General features: G+C 60.6%; 9 protein-coding genes across 9 annotated transcripts; 4 read left to right on the forward strand and 5 right to left on the reverse strand.

Moving 5' to 3' along the window:
- The first annotated feature begins 569 nt into the window (after positions 1 to 569).
- On the forward strand, positions 570 to 2,643 carry TRAVEDRAFT_28528 (Nop-domain-containing protein). The gene is made up of 5 exons (XM_008039031.1): positions 570 to 813; positions 867 to 1,705; positions 1,759 to 1,876; positions 1,936 to 2,309; positions 2,377 to 2,643. Exons 1-5 carry the CDS (start codon positions 609 to 611, stop codon positions 2,464 to 2,466), a joined length of 1,626 nt encoding a protein of 541 aa, XP_008037222.1. The 5' UTR covers positions 570 to 608; the 3' UTR covers positions 2,467 to 2,643.
- Positions 2,644 to 2,875: 232 nt separating this feature from the next.
- Positions 2,876 to 6,163, reverse strand: TRAVEDRAFT_46606 (uncharacterized protein; the record flags this gene model as incomplete). Its single annotated transcript, XM_008039177.1, has 10 exons — positions 2,876 to 3,310; positions 3,369 to 4,533; positions 4,591 to 4,729; positions 4,782 to 4,830; positions 4,889 to 5,005; positions 5,060 to 5,499; positions 5,556 to 5,756; positions 5,810 to 5,905; positions 5,957 to 6,032; positions 6,092 to 6,163. The coding sequence occupies 10 exons, from the start codon at positions 6,161 to 6,163 to the stop codon at positions 2,876 to 2,878; spliced, it is 2,790 nt and encodes a 929-aa protein (XP_008037368.1).
- Positions 6,164 to 7,542: 1,379 nt separating this feature from the next.
- TRAVEDRAFT_64421 (methyltransferase type 11) lies at positions 7,543 to 8,448 on the reverse strand (the record flags this gene model as incomplete). The annotated part of the gene is made up of 1 exon (XM_008039520.1): positions 7,543 to 8,448. One exon carries the CDS (start codon positions 8,446 to 8,448, stop codon positions 7,630 to 7,632), a length of 819 nt encoding a protein of 272 aa, XP_008037711.1. The 3' UTR covers positions 7,543 to 7,629.
- Positions 8,449 to 9,438: 990 nt separating this feature from the next.
- On the forward strand, positions 9,439 to 12,408 carry TRAVEDRAFT_147239 (Rho GTPase activation protein). The gene is made up of 12 exons (XM_008039521.1): positions 9,439 to 9,940; positions 9,991 to 10,002; positions 10,056 to 10,118; positions 10,168 to 10,196; positions 10,249 to 10,370; positions 10,421 to 10,451; positions 10,502 to 10,532; positions 10,585 to 10,683; positions 10,752 to 10,906; positions 10,972 to 11,049; positions 11,114 to 11,347; positions 11,410 to 12,408. The coding sequence occupies exons 1-12, from the start codon at positions 9,699 to 9,701 to the stop codon at positions 12,219 to 12,221; spliced, it is 1,908 nt and encodes a 635-aa protein (XP_008037712.1). The 5' UTR covers positions 9,439 to 9,698; the 3' UTR covers positions 12,222 to 12,408.
- A 2,290-nt stretch (positions 12,409 to 14,698) lies between these two features.
- TRAVEDRAFT_36747 (uncharacterized protein) lies at positions 14,699 to 16,390 on the forward strand (the record flags this gene model as incomplete). The annotated part of the gene is made up of 2 exons (XM_008039090.1): positions 14,699 to 15,527; positions 15,591 to 16,390. 2 exons carry the CDS (start codon positions 14,699 to 14,701, stop codon positions 16,388 to 16,390), a joined length of 1,629 nt encoding a protein of 542 aa, XP_008037281.1.
- Positions 16,391 to 16,950: 560 nt separating this feature from the next.
- TRAVEDRAFT_147244 (guanosine diphosphatase) lies at positions 16,951 to 19,512 on the reverse strand. Its single transcript, XM_008039522.1, has 3 exons — positions 19,169 to 19,512; positions 17,548 to 18,610; positions 16,951 to 17,484 (listed from the first exon to the last, which is right to left on the reverse strand). The coding sequence occupies exons 1-3, from the start codon at positions 19,341 to 19,343 to the stop codon at positions 17,049 to 17,051; spliced, it is 1,674 nt and encodes a 557-aa protein (XP_008037713.1). The 5' UTR covers positions 19,344 to 19,512; the 3' UTR covers positions 16,951 to 17,048.
- Positions 19,513 to 19,700: 188 nt separating this feature from the next.
- Positions 19,701 to 20,785, reverse strand: TRAVEDRAFT_166636 (uncharacterized protein; the record flags this gene model as incomplete). The annotated part of the gene is made up of 2 exons (XM_008039523.1): positions 19,701 to 20,231; positions 20,290 to 20,785. 2 exons carry the CDS (start codon positions 20,783 to 20,785, stop codon positions 19,768 to 19,770), a joined length of 960 nt encoding a protein of 319 aa, XP_008037714.1. The 3' UTR covers positions 19,701 to 19,767.
- A 336-nt stretch (positions 20,786 to 21,121) lies between these two features.
- TRAVEDRAFT_28538 (DNA-directed RNA polymerase III core subunit RPC11) lies at positions 21,122 to 22,038 on the forward strand. Its single transcript, XM_008039032.1, has 5 exons — positions 21,122 to 21,308; positions 21,368 to 21,455; positions 21,515 to 21,595; positions 21,659 to 21,665; positions 21,717 to 22,038. The coding sequence occupies exons 1-5, from the start codon at positions 21,201 to 21,203 to the stop codon at positions 21,751 to 21,753; spliced, it is 321 nt and encodes a 106-aa protein (XP_008037223.1). The 5' UTR covers positions 21,122 to 21,200; the 3' UTR covers positions 21,754 to 22,038.
- Positions 22,039 to 22,266: 228 nt separating this feature from the next.
- Positions 22,267 to 24,042, reverse strand: TRAVEDRAFT_28539 (uncharacterized protein). The gene is made up of 3 exons (XM_008039033.1): positions 23,047 to 24,042; positions 22,788 to 22,985; positions 22,267 to 22,728 (listed from the first exon to the last, which is right to left on the reverse strand). The coding sequence occupies exons 1-3, from the start codon at positions 23,173 to 23,175 to the stop codon at positions 22,294 to 22,296; spliced, it is 762 nt and encodes a 253-aa protein (XP_008037224.1). The 5' UTR covers positions 23,176 to 24,042; the 3' UTR covers positions 22,267 to 22,293.
- Between the last annotated feature and the right edge of the window lie 1,030 nt (positions 24,043 to 25,072).

Consider the following 25,072-nt stretch of genomic DNA (forward strand, 5'->3'; position numbering starts at 1 on the left):
GAAAGGGCGGGACGCGAGAAGGCGGGTACGCGAGAAGGCGGGTACGCGAGGCGGGGTGTGCGAATAAGCGAGGGGGCGGGGTGTGCGAATAAGCGAGAAGGCGGGAATGGGCGGGAGGAGGCCGCCCCTGCACCAAAGATGCCGAACGCGTGCTCAGCGGGGATACCGCTGAGCAGCGCAACGCCCGGGGAGGGGGGCGTCGACGAGGGGGAAAGGGAGAGGAGGTGGGAGTATATATCAGAGGGCAGGCGCCGGGGTTTGCCCGATTGGGATGTCTTTAGGCGCTTCAAGTTTGCCCGATTTGGAACGTTGGGTTGAATCGCCTCACAGAGTATTAGGCGGCGAAATCCAATCCGTTCTGGGGCAGTTTAACCCAAAGGATTCCAAGAACGGTTATCCCACGACCGGCGGCACCGTCCGCCGTCAGGAGGCGCCCAATTTAGACGCCAGTAGCATGTCCGTCACGTGTCCCAAAAGTTTCTGCCGGCTTTTTGGTGCTCGGTGCGCTCACTCTCGTGCTCGTCGTTCTGCTCGTCGTTCTCGCCGTCTGAGTCGCCCACAACTCGCCTGTCGCGCTCTTGTATACAGGCGCAACAGAGCCCTCGACCATGGCCACTCACGCACTCTACGAGACCTCGTCTGGCTATGCCGTCTTCGAGGTCAAGCTCCACGACGTGGTCGGTGCCCTCGACAAGGCCGTCCAGGCCTCCATTGAGGACTACTCAAAATTCAGCAAGATGGTCTCCTTGGTCAGCTTCGCTCCCTTCCAGAACGCTGCGCACGCGCTGGAGAACATTAACGACATCTCGGAGAGTATGTCAAAGCAACTGTACGTTTTCGAAGCGTCAGGCTCATCTTTTTTGCAGACATCGTCAACCCCTACCTGCGCTCTGTGCTGGAGCTGAACCTCTCCAAGCCGAAGAAGGGCTCCTCCATCGTGCTTGCGGTCAACTCGGCCTTCGCACCGATTCTGGCTAAGGAGACTGGTATTGCCATTGCCGACAAGGACGTTTCAACCGACCTCCTCCGCGGCATCCGCGAGCATGCGTCCAAGCTGCTCAAGGGCCTTCAGGACGAGGACCTGACGAAGGCGCAGCTCGGTCTTGGTCACGCCTACTCCCGCGCGAAGCTGAAGTTCAACGTGAACCGTATCGACAACATGATCATTCAGGCCATTTCGCTCCTCGACCAGCTCGACAAGGACGTGAACCTGTTCTCGATGCGCATGCGCGAGTGGTACGGCTACCACTTCCCGGAACTCGTCAAGATCGTACCCGACAACTTCGAGTACGCGCGCGTTGCGCAGTTCATTGGAGCGAAGGAGACCCTCACGGAGGACAAGCTTCCCGAGCTCGCTGCGCTCCTGGAGGACGACTCCACCCGGGCGCAGAACATCCTCGATGCGGCGCGCGGGTCGATGGGTACTGCGCTCTCGGACTTCGACATCCTCAACGTCGGCATGTTCGCGACACGCGTGGTGTCGCTCGCGGAGTACCGCAAGTCGCTGCAGGTATACTTGCACGAGAAGATGAACGACGTCGCGCCGAGCTTGACTGCGCTTCTCGGCGACCGTATCGGTGCACGGCTGATCAGCCACGCGGGCAGCTTGACGAACCTGAGCAAGTACCCCGCAAGTACCGTCCAGATTCTCGGTGCCGAGAAGGCGCTGTTCCGTGCCCTCAAGACCAAGGGCAACACCCCGAAGGTACCATTTTCTTGAACTCGTATCCAATAATCATGCTCACAGTATGTTTGCAGTATGGTCTTATTTACCACTCGACATTCATCGGGCGGGCAGGACCCAAGTACAAGGGCCGCATCTCGCGTTTCCTCGCCAACAAGTGCTCAATAGCATCAAGGATAGATTGCTACACCGGTACGTTCCTCGCACATCTCCCCCTGCTCGTTCTTATAACAAGTATGCCTGCCCCACAGACCACCCTACGGCGAAGTTCGGCGAGGTCCTCCGGCAGCAGGTCGAGGAGCGGCTGACCTTCTTCGAGACGGGTGAGGCGCCATCAAAGAACGCGGATGCGATGCGCAAGGCTCTCGACGCCATCGCGCTCGAGGACGGCGACGAGTCCGACGACGAGATGCAGGTCGACGGCACGGGCGCGCCCGCGCTGCCGCTGCTCGAGCCCTCTCCGAAGAAGGACAAGAAGAAGAAGCGGAAGAGCGCGGACGCGGACATGGACGTCGACGAAAGCGAGGCGGAGTCGCCGAAGAAGAAGGCGAAGCTGAGCAAGGAGGAGAAGAAGGCGCTCAAGAAGGAGAAGAAGAAGGCGCACAAGGAGGCGGAGGCGGCCGAGGTGAGCCCGTCTCGTCTCAAGGACGCGTGTGTCTGTTGCTGATGTGCTTGCTTGTGCCGTGCTGCAGGACGGCGAGGGCGCGCCGAAAAAGGAGAAAAAGGACAAGAAGGAGAAGAAAGAGAAGAAGGAAAAGAAGGAGAAGAAGAGCAAGGCGTGATCCTCTCTGCTCCTGTTCTGTCTCTTCCGTTTCCTTCTCCTGTCGCTGCGTCTCGTCCTGTACTCTTGTTGTGCTATCTATCGTCTCTCTCGCTTTCTCTCACTTCCGGGCTCGTTGATGCGTATGTGTTGTCAACTTCAATATGATACATATGCAACAAACATCGCTCTACTGCTCTTAAGCAAGAAGCGAGTTGTGTGAGAGAGTACATGTGCAAACCGAGACTACTCGTGCTATGGTTGCGAAATACTAATGGTACAATTGCGCGCAATCATTGATGCAGCAGACATGCAAAATGACAAACATGACGGGTATACACGAGTCGTGGATGCGCAGAGTCGAGTCGTCGTAAAAGGTCGTTTCGTGGGCGGATTCAAGCGAGAAACATAAAAAAAAGCACGCCGCCACCTCAGTCGCGGTCGGCAGAAGCACTCGCCTGGAAGACGATGAGGCTGGCCTGGCAGCCCGACACCACGAGCGCGGTCGCGACGTCCCCGACGGTCCGCTTCACCTCGTTCGCGAGCCCGCCGTGCTCCTCCATGACGCTCTTGAGCTCTGCGTGGTGGTTCTCCACGGCAAGCCGGCGCGAGCGTCCTGCGAGGATGAGCAGCCGGCCGCGCTCGTCCACGACAGAACGCGACATGCCGAGCGCCTGCTTGATGGTGTACCGCAGCGGCTCGGGCGTGCCGACGTCGCTGAAGTCCATGCGCGAGAGCGCGGGGGCGAGCGCGGGGTCTGCGGACGCGGAGGCGTGCGTGTAGCGCGACCAGGCGATGTTGTCGGCCGTCTCGGATTGGAGGCGCGTCTGCGTCGTCGCGTTCGCGTAGACGGTGTCCGGGAACATCTGTACATTCACGTCAGTTCTGACTCACGTATAAAGAAAGGGAGAAGGGAATGCGCACCGTGTTGTGGTGAATCGTCGGCTCGTCAGCCATGATTTGCTGCTTCTCGTTCTCTCCACTCTGCTCAGGCTCGTCCTCACGCTTCGTCACGCGTACCACAGTCGCACTGATCTTCGGGTTCGCGCACAGCTGCACCGCGAACTCGAGCGCGAGGCGGTCGTCGGGACCACCGAAGAAGGGCACGAACAGATGGTACGTGCCCGCATGCGTGAGCTTGTGGCCACCAGGCATGTGCCTGTCGACGAAGAGCGCAACGTCCGTATGCGTAGCGGCAAACAGGCTGCGCACAAACTGCGAGTGGAGCGCGGAGACGTCCGTGTGGTCTTGCCCCGGGGAGGTCGCGCGGAAGAGCGCCTCGAACGGGTTCGGCATGTGCCCGGCGCGCGGGGTGACTGCGTTTGAGGTGTCCCCAGGCGACGTCGCGCCCGGGCCCTGAGAGGACGGGGCGTCCATGGAGTAGTGTGGCGGGAGCCAGGGCACGAGAATGAGCTGGGACTCGTTCCGCTTGGCGTGCTCCGCGACGCTCGAGCCGAGGTCGTCGAACGTGACGATTGCGAGGGAATTGCTGACGGGGACGCCGTGCAGCGCGCCGAATGTGGTGAAAATGTCCAAGAGGGGGTCTGTAGTGAGCAAGTGTTCCGTGTTGGAGCCCTTCATGACGGCCGAAGTACGGTCCGAGAGCTCGATCAGGCGGATAGCATCGATGTTGACCTCAGCGGTGGATGGTGGCGGCGAGGTAGACAAGTCCGTCTTGAGCATGGCCGAGCTTCCCTCCAGAGTACTGCTGGCTGTGGCAGCTCTTTGCGCGTAAGGTGGGGGAGGCGGCAGGATGAGCTGCGTGAGTGCCATCATTCCCGGCAGATGCTCGATCTTGTCCAGCACCACCGTGAAGCGTGACCGATGGGAACCATCCTCATCGCGGGCTTGGTTGAAGCCTTCTGAGCGTTGCACTGCGCCTTCAGTCCCTTGCGGGCCGTCGGTGGCCGTGGCGTACGGAGCTCCCGTGGCGGTGGCGCGCACGCGCATGTGCGGGGGATACAAGAACTCGACGGCCGGCGTGGTCATGAACGTGAGAAGCAGCGCTTCGAGCACGAACATAGAGAACACGCGCGGGGACAGGATACCGGCAGAGAGGCCGACATTGAGCACGATGAGCTCTACCAGGCTATCAAACACTATGTGTTAATGGAAAGGTGCACTACGAAGGCGGAAATGAACCCACCCTTTGCAACTCATCAGCGAACCAATGGTGCTGGCCTCGCGCCAGGAGAAGCCTGCCCAGCGTGACGCAAGGGTACATCCTCCGAACTTGCCGATATAGGCCAGCGAGCAGATCGCGACCGTGTAGCCCCAAGTTATGCCTAGGATGCGGTCAGCGATCGTCACGAGAAAACCGTCGATCCAGGGATGTACCGTTATCGAGCAAGCCCAAGTCCGTGGATAGTCCGGAAATCGTGAAGTACTAATTAGGACGATCGTCAGCAGGCGGGATAACCTCGAAGCTATGATCCGCAACTTACTAGGGGCAAGAAGATGATAGACACCATGTCCTCCAGCTTCTCGGTTAGAGCGATAGCGAGGCCTCCCTCACGCGGAACAATGATTCCGGCAAGGAACGCACCGAAGATCGCATGGACCTACAAGAACGGTAATGAGCGGTATGCCACATGCGAGCAAACTGATCGACGTACCCCGATGATGTCGGTGAAAAACGCAGAGCCGAACAGAAGGAGCATCGTTACAGTCATGAAGAACATGGTGGGGCCATCACGGGTTGAGCCCGTGCGACGCGCGAGCCAGAGGAGGGCGCGCTTCACGACGAAGAGCAGGAACAGCGTCCAGCCGACACAGACCATGAGGATCCAAAGCGCCATCAAGCCGGACCCAGCATTGACGAGTGCCACACTGAGAGCGAGGAGCGTCCATCCAATGATGTCGTTACCGACGCCGGCAGAGAGGACGACGATGCCGACGGTGGTATCGAGTAGTTTCAGCTCCGTGAGGATACGGCACAGTACGGGAAAGGCAGTGATCGAGTAGGCGACGCCGGTGAAGAGCATGAAGTTCGTGAACTTGACGCTATGGTCGATGAACGTGTTGTAGAGGGGTACTGCAAGAGCAGCTCCGAACCCTGGGAAAACTAGTCAGTATCCCCGCGTCGTAGAGTACAAGCCGTAACGAGCATACCGAAGGGTAAGCACATGCCAGCCATGGCCACCGTGACGGAAAGCCGGGCATTGCGTTTAATGATAGCAGCGTCGATCTCTAGCCCAACGAGGAACAGGAACAGACAGAGGCCGATGTTAGCCACAAGGGAGAGGAAGGGGCGGGAGTCTTGTGGGAATATATGCTGCGTGAAGCCGGGGACACGGCCGAATGCAGTAGGACCTAGGAACATGCAATGAGGGGGTCTGAAACGGATCTAGGAGACGAAAGCGTACCTAAGAGAATGCCGCCAATGACTTCGGCAATGACCTTGGGCTGTCTGATCTTCCGCAAGCCCAAGGCGAGTATTTGTGTGGTGAGAACGATAACACCTGGGGATGGTTGGCATAGGCAGGGAATCGATATCAAGCATGGCTACTTACCGACTTGTACGATCCAGAGTCGCAAAGGATCATTAAGATTGATGGCAGTCGGATCCTGGCCACTCAACAAACCGCCCTGCGTGTCGAGCGTTGAGTTATCGGACAACCTCGCATACAATCTGCGGCTGTACTCACCTGTTCAGTTGCTTCCCTCTTCCGCAAAGCACGCCCTGCGATATCAAGGATTGTCCCGGAGAATTCCCGCATGGTGTAAGTCGTGGAAGGGAAAGTAGTCCTTTGTCTGTCGTGCGCGAGGGCTTAAGTACCGTGCGCGTTCAAGCACCCTCGAGATGCGGCTGATAGAAGTGGAGCCTGAGTTCAGTCGGCAGGAAAACGAGGGAGGTGGAGAGCGCGGCACCTCAAGATCGTTCTTCACGCGAACCTCCTGGTCCAGCGCGGTGGTGGTGGTCGGGAGCAAGGATGAGGGCGCGGAAGAGACGGCGACCGACAAAAGAACGAAGGGGTGTCCATCTTTAAATGCGCTCGCTTGTAAGAAGCCACAACTAGCCACATATTTAGCCGCCCATGACCACATTGCTACAACTCGCCCAAAAAGGGACTAGCACCCTTCGCTAATGTCGGCTCTCGGCCCGTTGATCAAGCGTATCGCTTATGGCAACTGCTGTTCTTTGTCGAGCTCCTCTCAACGATGCCGCCTCTCCACGTCCCGGCATTGTACATAGGAAACCGTGTTAACTCAGCTATGGCACGGACAACTAGCTTTAGAGCACATTTTGACATCGCTCCCTTCTTACGCTCACGTTCAAGCTCAGCCGTTCCCACGGCGGTGTCACGGTCTCCCTCGCTCGCATTTCAACGTCGACTCACATCGGGAGGAACGGATATACTTATATTGACAACCACATCCAAAAGTGAGGCTGCCTTACTCAACATGGAGTATCAAGGTCATTCGCGTTCCTGCTCTCCACCCGCAAATCTCCAAGCAGGCTCAGACCCCTCCACCTTGCACCTCGAACGTCGCACCTCTTCCGTGATCAGCAACGACGCTTCCCTCGTCCTCTAAAAGCCGATGCAAAGCCCAAGGAGACAGAGCAGCGCTTCAAAAACCTATTTTGACCGTCGGCCGAGCACTCAAGGCTAAGGGTGTTGATGAAGACTATCAAGTCCTCATCAGTGTAGACGCGCTCGTATGGAAGTCCAAGGCTGGGCCAGACGACATACTAAAAGCCTACTCAATAAGCGAACGATTCGAGGCAGTATGTCCATTCGAACTGTTCTTATGCGCTCCAGACTGACACTCCCATCTAGCGGACACCACCAACACTGGTAGTCAGGACGCGTCCGAGGACGACTCTTCGGACAATACCAAGCATCCGTTCCGCATGATCAAGAATGCGGGGTGTCGCATGGTACCTGTGGTCCTATATTTGTTAACTTATAACCAGGATGGTGCTCACTCGCGTCACCCAGCCTCACTCATGGGAAACCATAACATAACAATCTTTTCCCGCTGTAAACCCCCATACGGCGTAGTTAACGAGACCCATAACCGATGACTTAAGATATGACAAATGTATTTGCCTTGACATACCACGACGCAAGGAGCCTTGACATTTCGCCGAGAACGCGTAGATAGTGATACGGCTATTGCTAGTAAGTAGTATCGGTGAAGACACGACATTTTTGCTTTCCTCGTCCTCGTCTAATTCTACTCAAACCCGCGCAACCAGTTCCCCGTGTATCAGAGTAAACCACCCATCCTCCTCAGCGCCCCACTTGCGCCAAGCCTCCGAAACGCGCTGAAGGCCCTCCTGGGTATAGACCCCGTGCTTGAGCGCACTCGACGCGTAGTTCGACGACACCGAGCGGTCCGCCCACAGCCCGCTCCACCACGCACGCTCCTCGGGCGTGTAGTAGCACCACGTCCCCACGGACAGCGTGATGCTCTCGCGCGAGAAGCCGGCCGCCTTCGCCCACACGTGCAGGCGCCGTCCCGCGTCCGGCTCGCCGCCGTTCGCCCGCGCCGTCTTCAGGTAGCCGACGCGCCAGTCCTCGAGCCCCTCGACCTCGGGGTACCAGGCCATCCCAGAGAAGTCGGCCTCGCGCGCGGCGACGATCCCGCCGGGCTTCGTGACGCGGCGCATCTCCTTGAGCATCTGGACCGGGTCGCCGACGTGCTGGAGGACCTGGTGCGCGTGCACGACGTCGAAGGAGTCGTTCGGGAACGGGAGCGCGAGCGCGTTCCCGGTCGTGAAGGTGATGTTGGTGACGCCGCGCTCAGCGGCGTTCGCGCGGGCCTTGTCGAGGACGTCCGAGTTCGGGACCTCGAGGCCCGTGACGTGCCCCTGGGGGAGGAGGGCGGCGAAGTCGGCGGTGATGGTCCCAGGGCCGCAGCCGATGTCGAGGAGAGTCATGTCGGGCTTCAGGTACGGGATGAGGTAGGCGGCCGAGTTCTTCGCCGTGCGCCATGAATGCGAGCGTAGGACGGACTCGTGGTGGCCGTGTGTGTAGGTGGCTGCGCCTGTCGACATGTTGGTTATCTGCCTCGTCTACGTCAGTGCTGGTGGTTTTAGCGGCCACGTCTAACGGCCACTCACCGAGATGTGCTTGGGAGTAGGTTTGGAGTAACGTCAGTGGTGAATCGTTCGAGCTGTCTGTTGGTTGGCGTGCCGGTGTGGAGCGAGGGGGTCAACTTGCAGTTTCAGAACGGTACGTCGATCCTTATATGCTCTTTGGCACCCACATACGCTGGTCCTTTCGGCCGATAGATACAGGGTGGGTCCGATGACGTTTCGAAGGTCGAGTCAGAGTGAAAGAACCTGATGGTGAGTCTGGACGAAGCCACGATCTACTTAATCACAGCCGGCGTCACTACGTACATGCGCCTTCCTGACAGACCCTGGACTACGCACCACGAAATAGTAATTTACGGCGCTGCTGCAGTGCGAGCTAGCCGGAATCTACAATTTTGAAGGGGGGGGGTATGTCGTACCTGGCAGCGGAAATCGATAGACCACCGCCATTCTACTCTGCTCAGGCCCATCCGTGGAGCGAGACCTCCACATACGGAAGGTCGACCTACCGCGTGTCACGCCGCACTCCCTCGCAGCGTCTCCGAGTTCGCGTTCCACCACCGGCGCTAGTTTCGCAGGTTTGGGCAGGTTTGGGCGTGATGACCACCTCCAGACGGGTCCATCGCCTTCACTTGGGATCAATCACTACCCAAGTTGATCTTCTGCACATAGCTTGTTGTTCAGAAGAGTTCTTGAATATTTGGGAGATCATACCTGCACTAGACGGACCATGCTGGCAATGGCACAGCTGGTTGGCGCTGAAGTTGGCGGCGTTGAAGGATAGGCGCGCGTCCATTCTTGGTGTCAGTGCGTCACGACGTACTTTGATGGTGTGACGGCACCGCCGGCGCTTACGCCCAAATTGATGTCCGGGCCCGCGCGCGGCGCGTTGCCTCCTGCAAGTGCACTCGTCTTCGCGTTCATTCCTCTTGCTAGCTTCGTCGTGCTGCTTGGTGACCACGTCTTCTTGAAATCTATCGCGAGACCGCATTGTGGTGGATACTAGCTTCTGACTACGTCTGGACTGGAACACCCGAAGCTTCGGACCGCACCGACTCGGCTATCCAGGTCACCTCCCTTACGCCTTTCGGAGCACTTTGCAACGGACAGCGCATTCGTGTCCGCATCGCGACCCCTTTCGTACGCGCGAGCCTAGCATTTGACTCTTAGCTGTCCCTCCCTTGAGTGTACCTCCGCTACGACGACACATGCCTCCCAATCCCCTAACGCTCAAGCAGCGGCTCGCCGCCCTGTCTGCCAACATCCAGTCTTCGTCTCGCTCATCATCGGACATGCCTCCGGACTCTCCTAGCGGGAAGCGTAGGGCATTCTTCAAGCAACCCTTTGGGAGAGGTCCCAGCGCGGACGCGGGGACGGGCGAGCCGTACGGCCAGGAGCGGATACAGGAGGTCATGAACCGATTGATATTCCAGGCCGGAGTCGACTATGAGTGAGTGCTTTGTGACCTCCCTTTGGAATTTGGACTAAAGAGTGCCACAGAACGCGTCCAATGTGAGTCTTTGGTTCGCGCGCTGAAAGAGGTTTGACTTACCATGCCGCCACAGGATTGTTATGTGTGCTTCTGCGATGCCGGACCCCCGAGAAGTATCCTACGACCTTCTTCTCAGGTGAGCATCTTGTCGTTGCCTTCCGCCCACCGCCGTAACGTGCATGCAGTCGTATATTGTCATATCTCGACCTCTACGGTATGATGCATATAATCTCCGCGTTGCGGATTTGCTCACCTCTGGTTACCAGTGGAATCCGACTACACGGTAGTATTCCTCGCCGCCGGGAACAGGAATTCACCAGGCTGGAACTGGGTTTGGAAAGCATACCGTAGCTTGAGCCGCAAGTACCGCAAGAATTTGAAGCGTCTGGTAAGTGAAGCATTGTACCCCTTTCAGCAGTGTCTCACCCACCGTCACAGTATGTTGTGCACTCAAATTTCTTCACCAAGAGTGAGCGCTCCGCGTGCTACCCTCTGCCCACACCCTAATACCCCCATTAGTGCTATTCTCTGCGGCTGGCGCGATCATCAGGTCAGGGTCTCTGCGTGCAGCATGTGAACGTCTCCCGCTGACTCGGGAGCAGTCCAAAATTCTTCCGCAAGATAACTTATATCAATACCCTTTCCGAACTGGCATACCACGTCCCCCTGACACAGATAGATATACCCCCGGCAGTATACCAGTGCGTGTCCTGCCCATTCTGTCGGCACCGCCGTGCCAACGTGTATTCACTTTGCCGTAACGCGCCAGAGAGAACCTAAAGCATGAGAAACAGATCAACCTCCCTGTCATGTCCCGATCGGACCTTTTTGGGGTACCGCTGGAGGAGCTCATGGGATTCGACGGCGAGAAGGGCGGCCTCCCACGCGTGGTCAAGGATTGCATCCAGTACTTGCGCTCCACAGGTCCGTCCGGGTTCTCGCCGCCCGTGTGGTTGGCCCTTCCTCGTTCCCCACTCACGTCTCCCAAGGTTTGCACGATGAGGGCCTCTTCCGCCGATCGCCGAATTCTGTCCTTCTGAAGCAGGCCGCGCAAGCGTATGACAGAGGTAATTCTGTCTCGCCGGGTCCTGGCGCTCCGCGGGCTGGCGCTGACAATGTATGCGCGCACAGGGCACGTCGTCTCGCTAGAAACATTTGGCGACCCCCACCTCGCCGCGGTGCTTCTGAAGAAGTATCTGCACGACCTGCCTGAGCCCATCTTCCCTGAACGGCTGTACCCGGTCATCCGACGGTGTCCGCCCCCGACGAGCGACCCGGATGACATGTCTAGCATCATGTATATTCGCGAGACCCTGCTGCCCGAGCTCCCGCCGTGCGTGTACATCCTTCTCAGCAATGTCCTCCGTAAGTTCAATATCCCCCTTGCGTTGGGCATCACATCGCTGACGGTCGGACCCTTCATGCAGATCTGCTCCACGAAGTGCAGCTCCGGTCCGCGTCCAATCGCATGGACGCGCACAACCTCACGGTGGTAATCTGCCCCAACCTCGTCTCGAGCTCGAACCCGATGCGCGACGTGATGATGTGCTCCGTCCCGAACGCCCCCACGCTCTTCGACACCGCCCGCGCCGGTGCGCCCGACCCACGAGTCCCCGCACACCCCATGCACAACGCGGCCGCGCTCGCGGAGGGCAAGACGACGCTGGGCATGGTCGTCAAGCTCTGCATCGAGCGGTACTACGAGGTCTTCGACGAGCTGCCCGACCGCACCGAGGCGCTCTCGCAGGAGGTCGTGCACGCCCCGAACCCGTTCGCGGACATGCCCTCGCCCGGGAGCCCGTCGAACAACCGCGACAGCGCGTTCCTGGACGACGAGGAGATCGACGACGCGATGCTCGTCATGCCCATCGGGCCCAGCGCCTCTAGCCGCTTCCAGCAGCAAAGCGGCAGCGGGAGCCCCGCCCCCACGGGATCCAGCACGTTTCGTCCGCGGCACCAGACCTCGCAGTCTCGCGACGCCACGGCGCGCTCGACGCACACCGGGTTCGGGGGGCAGGGCGGGGGTGGGGGGAGCGCGTACGCGACGGTGAACAAGGCGCGCTCGACGATCAGCATCGAGCGCGGGAACCCGTCGCGCAAGGGCTCGATTGCGGTCGGGCGCAACACGCAGCGCGGCAAGGGCGCAGGCGCGGGCGTGCAGGCGATTGGCATCACTGCTGAGGGCTTTTTCTCGGCTCCGGATGCGCCGCCGGTCCCGACGCTGCCGTCGCATCGGTGAGCAACGCCCGAGTCCGCCGGGTTCATGAGGGTTGTTACGAGGTGATTGGGGACGTGGTCGGTTCTCTGGTTCTGGTTCTGCTGTACCCTACGTGCTTGTTTATTTTTCCCTGGTGGACCTTCTGCTCAGTACAATATTCATCGAACTTGTGTGCTTGCCCCGCAGGCGACTCACAGGTAGTCTCCGCACGCATACTGCGCACGATGGTTGGCACGGCCCCGGAGCCGCTCCAAAAATCTCAAACATGCATTCTGACTATAGCCGGCTTCCCGATCTGTCGAGCTGCTCCCGCGAGGGCGACTGCGCCCGCCTGCGTCCCGGAGCCTCATGGCGACGGGGCGGGATGGGGCCAGGGGCGTCGGAGGGCGCCACGTGGGTGACTCACTGATCCGGGCGCCCGATTAGGCAGGCGTGTGACTCGAGGCGGGCACGCATAAAACCACACAAAACGTGCTGGAGGGGCCTGCTTGGCCCGCTCTGCCCCCGTTCCTCCCCCCTCTGCTGCTGTCCCCGCCACTCGCTCTTGTCCTGCGGTTTCTTCGCTGAATTTTCGCGCTCTCTGGTGTCTAACGGTCTTGCGGAGGCCTGCTTTGGTTGGACGAGGTCTCAATCAAGTCGCGTGCGTTCGACGCGTCGTGACGGCCCGTGACGGCGCGGAGGCGTTTGGCGCGCGTCGAAGTCGAAGGCTCGGAGCGGTCGCGTCGGCAAGAGCGTGTGGCTACGGCCTCGCTGCCGACCCCGGTGAGCATCGCAGCGCCCACCTCATTCCTTCACCCCGTTTTGCAGATGTAAACGACATGTCGACTCCGAACGCGGTGCGCGCGGGTGGCCGGAGACAGGTGCAGCATAGCCCGAGGGTGGACAGGCAGCGGTGTGGACGTTTCTTGCTGTGAGTGCCGTGTCTGCCGTGTGCAAGGTGGTGCTGACGCGACGACGTGGCCCGTGTTAGTCGGGGTAGTGTACATCGCGCCAGACGGCCTGGTGACCCCAGTGATTGCTGTTGCTGTTCGTGCGAGGCGCTGCGCCCGGGCTTGGCTGTGCTGGGTACCACGAATGTATGCAACATTGACAATTCGAGGCGTGCGCGCGTACGCATCGTAGCGCTCCAGGAAAGAAGCTCGGACGATTGGTGCTGCTCTGGTGGTAGCTATGCCGTGAGGCTTCCGTGGCAGCTTCTGCAAACTCTCCCCGTCGCCTGCTGCTCGAGTTAGCGAGCGTTGGTCAGCGAACGTCGAGCGAAAACACTGCTGAACAAGCAGGATCCAGGCATCCACACGAAGGTCCGGCTTATCACCCATCGCGACGTCACGGTTATGGGGTTCCTGTTCTCGTTCTGGTCATGCGGCCCCCCTGGTGGCTGTGGAAGAAGAGTAGAGGCTCTGAGGGCGCTCCGACGTCGGGATGATCACTCCTGGAAAACGGGCGCAGAAGAGGCTGTCTGTGATTGGGGCGACGCCGCGATAGGGCGGGCGGGTGGGATTGGGCGGCGGGTCGGGGGCAGAGGGTTAATGAACGGGACATGTGAGTACCCCGCGCTGTGCCTGGGAGCGGGGAAGCGCAGAACGTTCCCGGGATGGACACCGTCGGCCGCACGTCGGGATGGATGGCCCGGGCGCGCATGAGGGCGCGATTAGAGCGCGACACGGGACACCGCGCGCGGCGGGCGGCGCGCCCCCCGAGGGAAAATCAGCGCGATCGATGGGCGCTGATTGGGCCGCGCGGGGCGGGCGCAGGACGTCGGGCGACAGAAGGCGACTCGTCGGATCTTTGGCAGAGAGGGGTTCTGCTGCTTCGCCCGCCGGCGGCGGCCTGTGCGCCCCGCGATCGCAGCGGCGCCGCCTGGTGGACGTGTGGCCGGGCGATGGATGCTGTGCGGGCGTGTGCTTACGAGACGCACGGATGCCAGGAGCCTGCCTGCCTTTCTCGCCAGCATCCACACACATTCGGAGTGCGGGGGAATGCATCACTGACTCGAGCGCAGTCTCCCAGGCCTCGGGGCCGCAGCCCCCACGTCGTCCATGTGCACCAGCGCGACTGTGCACTGCGCGCGCAGACACCTCTGGCTTCGTATGTCCTCGACGTGGCCTTGGACGTGCTCAGACGTGGCCCAAGGTCGCGCCGAGGGTCTGCGGAGAGGCGGGAAGAGGGCGCAAATTGTGGACGGACCGCACTTGCGGTAGCCGGGCCAGGTACAGCCTCCTGCCTATTCGGACAAATGGGCGTTACTGAGTCTGAAAAGCGGTGAAACGGGAAAGATAAATGCGTGGCCGAGTCAGATTATCGCCTTCGTCCTCCCTCTTCCACCCACCACCCACCACAACACACCTCGAGCAGCACTAGCTCTGTCCGAGGTAACCATCGTCGCTCACGTATAAGCCGTTCGAGCCTTCCGTAAGTCCCCTCACCCGCTCGTATCTTGTCCGTATCGCCGTATTCCGCTGGCAGCAGTCATTAAGCAATTTTTGCCAACTGCTCAAATGTCCGTGATGCCCTCGTCCAACGGGCCAGTCGAATCCCATAACCTGCTCAACATGCAGTACATGACGCACGAGTGGCCCTCGTATCGTTCCGACGTCGAGGAGCCTCCGCGCCCGGTATCCGGTCCAGCCTCAGCTGAATCGTCGTCGTCCTCTTCCTCTTCCTACCACTACTCGATGACCAGCGCACCGTCGGCGGACCCATACGGCAATGATACCACCTTTGAGAACTCCCCACTGATTCATCCGCGGTCACCTTCCAGACTCTCCCAGCTAGCAGGTTTGCCGGCTGAAGCCCACCAACTTCCACCCCTCCACTCCACAGCCTTGTTTCCTTCCCGGTTCCCACAACATACTCAGCGTCGCCAAGATGTTCTCCCTTACTCAATAAGCGCGTCGTCTCGCGACCCTTCGGACCTCACCACCAGCCATGGTTCCACTCGCCCACTACACCTTGAGAGTTTCCAACTCCCAAGTTCCCACCCGACTCAAAATGTCGCGTTAATCGCATCATCCAGTCGTCCTAGGACATCCCACCCGGTCTTCACATCGACCTCGGCTCTAGCTGCTCATCATGGAATCCCCCAGTCGCTTCCACCAGTACCTCGAACAACCAGATTCTCTTCAGCTTCACCAGCAGTTTCTCGTCCTGCGCCTGCACCCCCAGTCGCCTCTAGCTCTACAGATTTCGACTTCTCCTCTTTGTGCTCCAACTACTTGACCATGCTTCAAAACCCGGAGAAGCCTCAGTCCCCCGCGGTGGCTTCGGCCCCGCACAACCTCGGTCCCGATCAGGACACCGTGCAGGCGATTATGGACGTGCTCCAAGGTATGTTGCTAGCGCGATCGTCAGCCCACCATCAGGGTCTCATGAGCGGGCCCCCCTTTTCAGCCACGCCTGAGTTCCAGCACGACTTCAGCGAGTTCCTCACGTCCCCGATGGAGGACTCGCCGTTCGAGGAGTTCCTTACCACTCCCGCGTTGGGCTCCGCCGATGTAGCGGCTGACCTGCTCACCAGCCCGGCGATCTACGACGCCGACTCCTTCCCCGACTACGGCAGCATGCCGCTGTTCGGAAGCGACGGTCTCGGGCTCAGCGGCGCCAGCGAGATGCACAAGGCTCATCACTCTGCGCCCTCGCTCTCGCACGACCCGTTCAACTTCGAGGGGATGTACACGATGCCTTCTCCCACTACGCCGTCGCTCGATCCCACCTCCCTCCATCCCTCGCCGCACGCGGGCACTCTCGCGACGCCTTCCACCCCCGGCCGTCGCCCGCGCAAGAACCTGCCGACTGGCACCAGGAAGAACATCACTCCTGATGCCCTGGTGTCGATGGACGCTCCCATCCAGACGCGCAAGTATGTCGTGCCATCGTCGACGTCGCGCAAGGAGGTCCCGACAGCGTTCCTCAAGAAGAAGCGGGCGCGGTCGCAGGCGTTCGAGGAAGACGAGCTCGAGGACGAGATCGCCATCGACCAGAACGACCTCGACGCGATCGAGGCGAAGCGGCGCCAGAACACCCTCGCCGCTCGTCGCAGCCGGCGACGCAAGCTCGAGTACCAGCGGGAGTTGGAGTTGAGCGTCGAGCGCGAGAAGGATGAGAAGGAGGCCTGGAAGCGGCGGGCAACCGTCCTGCAGGCTCTGCTGGAGAGCCACGGGCATGACGTGCCGTCGCTCGACGCGCTATGAACGCGGTCAGCCTCCCCACTCTTCTCTCCTTTGACGCTGCTTTGTGCGTATACCTTATGTCTTATGTTCCCCTCTCTCGTTATCTCTCTCTCCAACGCCACGTCTATCGTTTGTGGCCTTCGCTACTCCATCTACCGCTCCCCCAGTCCATCTCTCGTTTGCGGAGTAGCGTCGCATCCCCCCAAGTGTCTCCCCAAGCTTCCCTGCTCCCCTGCCCCCACGGTTTTGTCCATATGTTCAAAAAATCTCGCTAATGTCGTCGGGCGTAGTTAGTACCCCGGCTTCCCGGTTTACAATCCCGTGTTCGCATCGTCCAGAAATATATCCGATACATACGTGTTCTCTTGCTGTACACATCGCGTGAATGAATGTCGTGCAACGTATCCAGATGACGGTGACCATGAGTGCTTGAGTGACAAGGATGCATTTGGTTGTGTGGTCTGGCGTAGAAGCCGTACTTGGTCGTCTCGAACGGCGCAGTCATAGCGCGCGACGTCGTATGGGTAACTTCCGAATACTTTCCTGATGTCGCACCCGCTGTGGCGAAGTTCGAATGCTGAGCTCATTACACAACATTACAATTATCCATTCTAGGGTATGTATAAACATCGCATACGACAGACAGAGTCTATACGAATCACCGCGCCTTGCTGTCTGCTCAAACTCTGCACTTGAGCTCCGCGCCAGTGACCATCGCGATCGTCGCGCCCAAGCACCAGCCCAGCTCCGTGCCCTCGATCTGCTTGCCCACCTGCACCTCGCGGTCCGCGCCGAACTCGTACCCGAGCCGCAGCAGCGCGTGCATGAACGTGAGGTCCAGACAGTGCTCCGGGCGGCCCTCGAGCTCCTCGAGGAGCGCGCGGTCCGCGCCCCAGCGCGCGCGCCACGCCGCGGGGCCCTCGCACACCGTCTGCGCGAGCTCGGCGAACGTGCCGACGTGCAGGGGGGGCGTGAGCGGGTGCGACGTCGCGGCGAGGAAGGGCCCGAGGCGGTCGTAGAAGTAGGAGAGGAGCAGGATCTTGCCGTGTGGGAAGGTCTCGAGGAGCGAGGGCTGGTATACGCCGTTGAACGAGCATGGCTTCACTTCGCAGATGCTGCAGGGCGACCAGATGTGTGAGATGAGATAAGTAAGGGAGAGAGGGGGCACGGGGACTCACGCGTCCTTGGCCATGACGAGCTCGACGACGCGGTTGCACGCCTCGTAGTTGCCGATGTCCGCGCCGACCATCGTGACGTTGTACTTCTCGCCCAGCCGCTCGTCCTCGATCTCGACGCGCCGCTCCGTGCCCTTCGCGAGGCACGGGTTCGGGACGACCGCGTCCTTGCCGTGGCTCTTCCCGAGCAGCCCGTTCATGAACTCGACGACCTTGTGCACACTCGCGCGCGCGCGCATCAAGCCGTACCCGAGGTACGAGTGCTGGTACAGCACACGCTTCTTGCCCCCGAACGCGAGGTCGTACTTGTGCTCGCCCTCCTCGAGCGTCGCGTCCGGCTTCGCCATCTTGAACGTCGGCTCGAACACGATCTGCGTCGACGCGCCGCCGAGGTCGAGCACCGCGTACGGCTCCGTGCCCGCCGGCGAGCTGCTCCGGATCGTGTCGAGCAGGTAGTTCGCCGTGATCCACGCGTACACGCCCTCGTCGCGCCCGTCCATGATCACGACCGAGTCCGCGCCGCCCTGCAGGCTGAACGGGTACTTGTCCTCGATCCGGTGCCGCACCGCCGCGAGGATCGCCGCGCTCTCCGCGTCGCCCAGCAGCCGCAGGCCCGCCGTCGCCTTCACCGCGACGGGCGTGCACTTGCGCAGCGGCTCGGGCACGACGCGCATCGCCTCGTCCAGCAGCTCGTCGAGGCTCTCCGCCGCGGCGCTCGGTGCGTAGCGGTAGTCGGACAGCCCCGGCTGGCGCTGCTTGAACACCTCGTACTCGTACCCAGGCGAGGGTCCGCAGTTATTGAACTTGTAGATGTGGATCCGCGAGCCGGTGGAGCCGGCGTCGATCATGAGCGCGAACTGCACGAGGGGCAGGTCCGGCTTGTACGGCTTTGTGCAGAAGTGGGTTTTTGTGAGGTCGCCGTCGCTCACGGGGTCGGTGGGGCGTGCGGGGGGCGCCATGTCGTCGTCGTGCAACACCGGTCCAGGTACATGAGCATCTTCATGGTGTGTTGGTCCCGGTGCGGCAGGTGGCGCCTCGAACGTCTCCTTCGAGTCCGAGATAATAGCTGCATCCATCAACAGTCTTAGCAGCATGCTTTTTGACGAGTGACAACCAAAACAGTGAGAGCGACTTTCACTGAGACAAATGACTCCCACTCAGAACAATGCTCCCGGGATATTCCCAGTGTACAACCGCCAGCCACATATCGCAGATGTGTTTGTGTGGCTCATTCTGTTGTATGTGTCCTGTAGTCGGACTCGTCGTGTGGACTTGATAGAAACCGCTGAAGATACCATCTGAACGTGGTCGCCCGAGGTCCAACAAGCATGCCAGGTCGTGTTGTGGTCAACGTGCGCAATATGTCGCCGTTGAGCGCGACGTACGTGCATAGACATGTGCGGAGCCGCCGTTCTGCGGGGTAGAGCACCAAGTCTTCGTACTCGACGAGCGCGACACAACCCAGCGTGATCGCGGCAAACTCGCGCGACCTGATCATATGGCTCCTCGGCACAGTGACTCTCACTGTGGCCCCCCACTCTTAGTGGGAGTCGTTGGTCTCAGTGAGAGTCATTCTCACAGATCTGGCATATACTCCTTTTTGACGAGGGATGGTGGCACTCACAAGGCATGTAGTCATCGAGGTCCTCTCTCCGCGGACCGAAGAAGTAGACGAGTCCGATAATTACAGCCGCGCCAATCGCGAACTTCTTCCATGCAAACTTGCGGCCTGGTCCGCTCTTGCTGGGGCCCATGCCGCCCTCAAGGCGTTCGTAGTTGCTACTCCGGGGCGAGAACATGTTGCTGCCGCCTCTTGACCTTCTGCGCGAGTGGGAGCTGCCGATGACACCAGAGCGGGCCGCGTTGCCAACGGAAGCGGAGGAGGACTGGGTGGTGGCCAACTTCGCTGTGTGCGCCTGGGCGAGGGTGGAGTCCGACGAGGACGCCGGGGAGGAGGAGAGATGGTCGTTGAGAGAGAAGAGGTGTAGGCTGCTGTGCTGCATCTCGACGATCATTCGCCCTTGCTCCACACACACGGCAGGCTTATAGGCGCTTTCGGCTGGGAGTCCTTCCACGTTCCTCTTCATTCCGCTCTCGCACCGCTCTTGAAATACACACAGCGAGCTCGCACATGCGAGGAACGTTCTCGCATTCCCGCTATCGTAGTGATACATTGAGTCGACGAAATCCCAGCTATAACGTTGTCCGCTCCGACAGGGGCACTCAACGCGTCCGCCGACTCTGGCGTGCCTCATTATACGACGGCAGCTCGTCGTCGGCCCCGCCCAAGGCCCCGTTCAACCCACCCCCGACATGGCCCTCCACGCGCCACGCCCACTCGTTTCCCTCCTTCCACCGGAACACGTCCCCGCCAAAGTTCACCTCCAAGTCGCACGCGCCGCCCACGCCGACCGCTGCGTACACGTCGTGCTCCTCGCGCGGCATGTACACACCCTTGAACGCGTCCGGGAGGCGCACGCCGTTGTGCGTGAAGAAGATCACGCCGTCCGCAAAGGAGTACCCGAGCCCGACGGTGTCCCCGGGCCCGACGTGCTTGAGCTGGGGCGTATAGTCGCGCCCGCCGTCGGGGTCTTCGAAGAACTTGCGAAGATCGTCGAGGTGCAAGCCTGCGCTGAGACGGTTCCACCCCGGAAGCCGCCAGTAGGGGTACGGTCGACATGCAGTACCTGCAGAAACGAGGTGAGAACGAGGTGCACGGAGGGAGCAAGGACATGCGAAACGCACCGACTGCAATGATCCCGTCCATTCGGAGGACCTTGACCTCATAGTACACTCCAAGCTTTCCATGGACTTCATACGATCCAGCAAGGATGGGTAAGTCACTGAGGAGGCACACGTCTTCGCATCCCGGCTCCGTTACAACGCGCACCACGCCTGCACCACTGCCCTTGTCGTCACCGCCGCTGCCATAGATCCGTCCACGAAAGCGCGGCGTGTGCGGGGCCTCGAGCTGCCACGCGCGGCAGCCCACAGCGTCGATGCGCTCGACCGCGTATGACGGGAGGGGGCGGGGCGGATCTCTGGGGTACTGTGCGCAAAACCGCTGCGCGGACTCGTACTCGTCCTCGGTGGCGTCGGCGTAGAGGCCTTCGGCGTGGACTGCTTCTGGCGCGGGTTGCCACTCAGGCGGCGCGTCGAAGTCGGTGGGTGGGCCAGGAGGAGGCGAGTATGTAGTCTGGAGGGCCTTGCCCTTGCCCTTGAGTGCTTTAAGCCATGACATGCTGGAGTTGAGGATGAGATGTTTGGTGGTGGTAAGACAGATGTTCAGTGGTGGGAGGACAATAAGATGGACGTACGCTATGTCGCGGGTCTGTCTGTGCCAAATAGAGACGGCGGTGGCGTACCGGCACACAGGTAGAAGGCTGTGTGTGGGCTGGTCGGCTACGACGCCGAGAACATCGAGCCATGCATATGCATCGTCGAACGCCAGCCAACCATGTTCGTCGTGCGTTGTGGGATTGAAACCATTGCGAACGTCGACGTCGGGGAGAAGAAGCTCGCAGGACATAGGCGCCCGATCGCTACTTTCTTCTCTCTCCCTGACTCTCGGGACGCACTCAGCCTCGAGTGTACTCAACGTCTGCTTGTAGCGCATTCTCTGGATCTCTGGTCTTCTGAAAAGATAGAAACTAGTGATGCTGTTCTGTCCAAACTGCGCAAATCTGCTCGTCATTTCAGCAGAGACAGGCTACAACAAATGGGCGTGCAATACATGCGCGTATGAGTTTCCTATAACTAAGCAGGTGCGTCCATTTGTCTCTCACTATCGACCGCGCTATCATACCACAGATGCCATACGTAGATGACATCTCGAACAAAGCTCAAGCGAAAAGTCGTGGACGACGTCTTGGGCGGAGATGAGCAGTGGAAGCACGCCGATTCTACCACCGGTGCGTACGCTGCGTATACACGTTAGGGCATGCCTGCTCACACTGCTTCAACCTATTAGCGACATGTCCAAAATGCGACAATGGTCGCGCATACTTCTATCAGCTGCAGATTCGGTCAGCAGATGAGCCTATGACCACATGTGCGTCCTCCTTACCGAGGGATACCGTTCGATGCTTATTTTCTCGTTTCACTCTTTCTCCAGTCTATCGGTATGTCATCATCGCTAGTGACCCTCTGACTTGTTATTGACGCTTCTACAGCTGTACGGCCTGTGCCAACAACTGGCGAGAAAACTAGACTTGCCTTCCAGTGCAAGCCCTGGCCGTCTGCGCTCAATTTTGCGCATATTCGAAGGACAAGCCTCCGCACCCTGGCAATCTACGCATGCTATTACGCTGCGCTCATGTTATCGCGCGTCAAGATCCGACTTTTCGGATGGAGAACGCGCGTCCCGAGCTGCAAACAAGGACCGCGTGCCCTGAACTACGAGTACGACCGGGGAGATCATCTGTATTTCGTATAGGCCAACTGTTATGACGCGTGTACTCATGCATTGCCGTTGTAGATATATTCCAGTTACGCTCCGTCGCAATGTTGTACTAGTTTCGCATTCGTTCAATATGCTACTCCGCTCCCCACGCCAGCGAGCGGCGGCAGGCATCGTTCCTCAAACTGAGTGAGCGACCATAGCCGTACCTGTCATACGGATACACAGCATGTATTGCACAAGGATACACATACACATCAGGCTCCAGTGTCCAATATCGTACACTACATCCTGCCTCCTCCGCCCCGCCCCAGCAAAAAACAAAAACCCACAACCTCTCAAACAGAATCCTACAACGTCTGCAGCTTATCCAAGAAGATAGCCCACTCCACAACCGACACGCCCCGGCGCAGCGCCTGCTCCTTCACCTCCCGGTCGCGCGTCTCCTCACTCAGCCGCGGGATCGCGCGCAGGTGGTCGACGCGCCGCACCCCGAGCTCGTGCAGCACGGGGGCGATGTGCAGCAGCGACGGGTCGCACGCGGCGAGGATCGCCTCGACGGACGACGTCGTCGTCGCCTTCGCCGCGCCCGTGTTCGCCGGGCTCAGCGGCAGCGCGTCGCGCATGTTTTGGAACGAGCCGTGTAGCGGCGAGAGCGGGCCCGCTGCTGGGGGCCCTGGGGGAACGGGGGAGAACGCACCCCGCGGGTGCTTGATGCCCGATGGGCTGCCTGAACTTCCCTGACTGTCTGTGTGCGGCGGCGTTTGCGGGTAAGAGACCATGTACTGTGGAGGGTGCTGCGCTGAGTGCGATTGCATAGTGTACGATCAGCCGGGATACGCACCTCGCTCCGGTCCATCGACTTCCTGGCGGCGTGCCGACGCAGGCTTGGGGAGGGCGCGCCCCGATCGAACCTCCTGTCCGTCGTTGGGCTCGACGGCGTGCGCAGGTCCCGCGTGTTGTTCCCCCCAGCTCCTTGGGGACCTCCGGGGAGCATCTCCACGGGTGCCCCGCCGTTGGCATGGTCGTATGAAACCATGTACTGCATATCGTGCTCAGCACCCTCCTCGTGTAGACGTCAGGTGAGAGGGCGTCAGGCTTACCTCGCTTCGCTCATAGGCATGTCTCTCGCGTTTCCCGCCATCCGCGCCCTTGCCATGCCTCGTCTTGTCAGAGTTATCATAGCGTGTATGCTCGCTCATAACCCTCCGCAGGCGCGGGTCGCTGTTCATCGAGCCTGACGGCACCCGGCGGTGTGCATGGCTCCCCGCCACGCTCCGCCCGTCTCCCATTCCCCCCGCCGTAGTAGCCTCCCCCTCATCACCGTTCCCGCCCCGCTGTGTCTCCTCATACCGGCTCGCGCTCCCTCCAACACTACTCGCCGCCACTCGCTCGCGCCAGAGCGAGATCGTGCGCGCCGCGCTGTCCTCGATCACGCGCTGCTCGACGAGCTCCACCCGACCCTTCTTACCGCTCACATGCCGCGTGTAGTCCGGAGGCGGGGGCGGCAGTGGCGGAGAGGGCGGGACGGGAAGAGACAGAGGCAGCGACTTCTGCCGCCGCCGCGTGGGCCGGGGTGCTGGCATCGGGGGAGGGGGCGGGGCCATGGTAAGCGGCGCAGGCCATTCGGGGCGGCTGCTCCCGCGTCCGCACGCGCTCTCGTCGATCCAGCAGTCGACGCGCCGGCGCGAGTCACCTCCGTGAGTTTTGGGGATGACGCTCACACTAGCGACGCTGAGCGTGCGCGGGCGCGGGCGCGCATTGGATGGTGGGGGTGTCGGGCTCGCGGCGCGACGGCTCCGCTGCTGGTCCTGCTCGCGCTCGTGCTGGAGGTCGCGCTCGCGGTACGCCTCAAGCATGCGCGCCTGCGCCTGCGCCGCGGTGTCGATCTGGCCCTCGAGCATGCGCTCCAGCTCCACGACGTAGTTCTGGTACCCCGTCACGCTCTCGTCGTACTCCGGGTGCCCGTCCCCGCCGCGGCCGTGGCGCTGGCCCCACTCCGACGGCGCGGCCGTCGTCGCCGCATCGAAATTCTCGTCGAGCGGGATGCTGGTGGGCGGCGCGGGGGGCGCGTTTGCGGCGCGGTACGGGTAGGCGTGCGAGGAGCGGCGGGCGCGGCCGGGGTAGTGCGCGGGCGGCAGGCGCTCCGAGCGCGGTGGGGGCGAGGCGGAGCTTTCGCGCGGGCTTGGACTGCGGGAGGACATGTGCGGGGGGTAGTAGTCTTGCTCGTAGTGGGTCTGCATCGGAATGAACATCGTCCCTTGGGACGTGCTGTTTGTGTGTAGGTGTTCTCGGGTATCAGTAGGCGCGCTTCTTTGTGCGTGTCTTCAGTTTTTGGAAGACGACTCGAGGAAATGGGCTACCTGTTCTCGGGAGTGACGACAGTGACAGCGCCCTCGTGCGGCGGGGTGGCAGGCAGCGGGTTTGGCGAAGCAGCGGGGTCCGTCGAAATGCACTCGAGCTGCACGGAGATAGCGATGTCGGTGAGCGGGTGCAGGCGCATCGATCGCGCGCAGGAACAGCAAGTGCGGGGGGTGGGTGCGCAGGGGGAAGGTGCGCAGAGGGGGTGCAGCAGCCACACGGGAGGGACGCAGCTGGGAGGTGGCATCGCGGGCGCATACATATCACGTCCGACACGCGCATGCAGCGTGTTCGGAATCGGGCACGTGAGATTGCGAGGCGTGATCGTGCCCATGGCCTGCGGGAGTTTTAAAGGTCAGACTCGCGAGCTTGAGCTTGCACCCGGTGCATCGCGCGAGTATTTCGACGTGTATTGTGTACGATAATGTTCATGCGCTCAAGTTTGTTCTGCTACTGGTGCGTAGCAATTGTTCTTGATTTTACGCGCCTCCACATATTTCGGGCAGGTCGGGCTACCGCCGCGGACGGTCGGAGGAAGCACAGATTGTGGGCGCGGGCGCGCAGCGCATTACGTCCTCGGCGGCGCGAGAAGCAGGTCGTGCTGCCCGCGGGGTGCATTCTCAGAGTGCGCTGACATGCGTGTTCGGCCGAGCTATCAGCGGGCCAATGAAGTCATCGCCAGCCGACGAGGGGCAATCCCTTCACGCAGATAAACAGTCTCGACGGGCTGGAGGGAGTATAGGCTGTGATATGCTTCGGCAGAGGAGG

Source organism: Trametes versicolor (assembly GCF_000271585.1).
Source record: "Trametes versicolor FP-101664 SS1 unplaced genomic scaffold TRAVEscaffold_5, whole genome shotgun sequence".
In the NCBI taxonomy this organism is placed as follows: domain Eukaryota; kingdom Fungi; phylum Basidiomycota; class Agaricomycetes; order Polyporales; family Polyporaceae; genus Trametes; species Trametes versicolor.

What these genes read in the sequence shown, in the direction of transcription:
- TRAVEDRAFT_28528 (XM_008039031.1), top strand. Translation starts at nt 609, where the DNA reads ATGGCCACTCACGCACTCTACGAGACCTCGTCTGGCTATGCCGTCTTC. An exon ending in CATTAACGACATCTCGGAGA is followed by an intron (nt 814 to 866) that starts GTATGTCAAAGC and finishes TCTTTTTTGCAG; the next exon opens with ACATCGTCAACCCCTACCTG. An exon ending in AAGGATAGATTGCTACACCG is followed by an intron (nt 1,877 to 1,935) that starts GTACGTTCCTCG and finishes CCTGCCCCACAG; the next exon opens with ACCACCCTACGGCGAAGTTC.
- TRAVEDRAFT_147239 (XM_008039521.1), top strand. Translation starts at nt 9,699, where the DNA reads ATGCCTCCCAATCCCCTAACGCTCAAGCAGCGGCTCGCCGCCCTGTCT. An exon ending in GCGGCTGGCGCGATCATCAG is followed by an intron (nt 10,533 to 10,584) that starts GTCAGGGTCTCT and finishes ACTCGGGAGCAG; the next exon opens with TCCAAAATTCTTCCGCAAGA. An exon ending in ATACCCCCGGCAGTATACCA is followed by an intron (nt 10,684 to 10,751) that starts GTGCGTGTCCTG and finishes GTAACGCGCCAG; the next exon opens with AGAGAACCTAAAGCATGAGA.
- TRAVEDRAFT_147244 (XM_008039522.1), bottom strand. Translation starts at nt 19,343, where the DNA reads ATGTTCTCGCCCCGGAGTAGCAACTACGAACGCCTTGAGGGCGGCATG. An exon ending in CCTCGATGACTACATGCCTT is followed by an intron (nt 18,611 to 19,168) that starts GTGAGTGCCACC and finishes TGATGGATGCAG; the next exon opens with CTATTATCTCGGACTCGAAG. An exon ending in CTCGTCATGGCCAAGGACGC is followed by an intron (nt 17,485 to 17,547) that starts GTGAGTCCCCGT and finishes GTCGCCCTGCAG; the next exon opens with CATCTGCGAAGTGAAGCCAT.
- TRAVEDRAFT_28538 (XM_008039032.1), top strand. Translation starts at nt 21,201, where the DNA reads ATGCTGTTCTGTCCAAACTGCGCAAATCTGCTCGTCATTTCAGCAGAG. An exon ending in AGTTTCCTATAACTAAGCAG is followed by an intron (nt 21,309 to 21,367) that starts GTGCGTCCATTT and finishes TGCCATACGTAG; the next exon opens with ATGACATCTCGAACAAAGCT. An exon ending in GCACGCCGATTCTACCACCG is followed by an intron (nt 21,456 to 21,514) that starts GTGCGTACGCTG and finishes TCAACCTATTAG; the next exon opens with CGACATGTCCAAAATGCGAC.
- TRAVEDRAFT_28539 (XM_008039033.1), bottom strand. Translation starts at nt 23,175, where the DNA reads ATGAACAGCGACCCGCGCCTGCGGAGGGTTATGAGCGAGCATACACGC. An exon ending in ATGCCTATGAGCGAAGCGAG is followed by an intron (nt 22,986 to 23,046) that starts GTAAGCCTGACG and finishes CACGATATGCAG; the next exon opens with TACATGGTTTCATACGACCA. An exon ending in AGTCGATGGACCGGAGCGAG is followed by an intron (nt 22,729 to 22,787) that starts GTGCGTATCCCG and finishes CACCCTCCACAG; the next exon opens with TACATGGTCTCTTACCCGCA.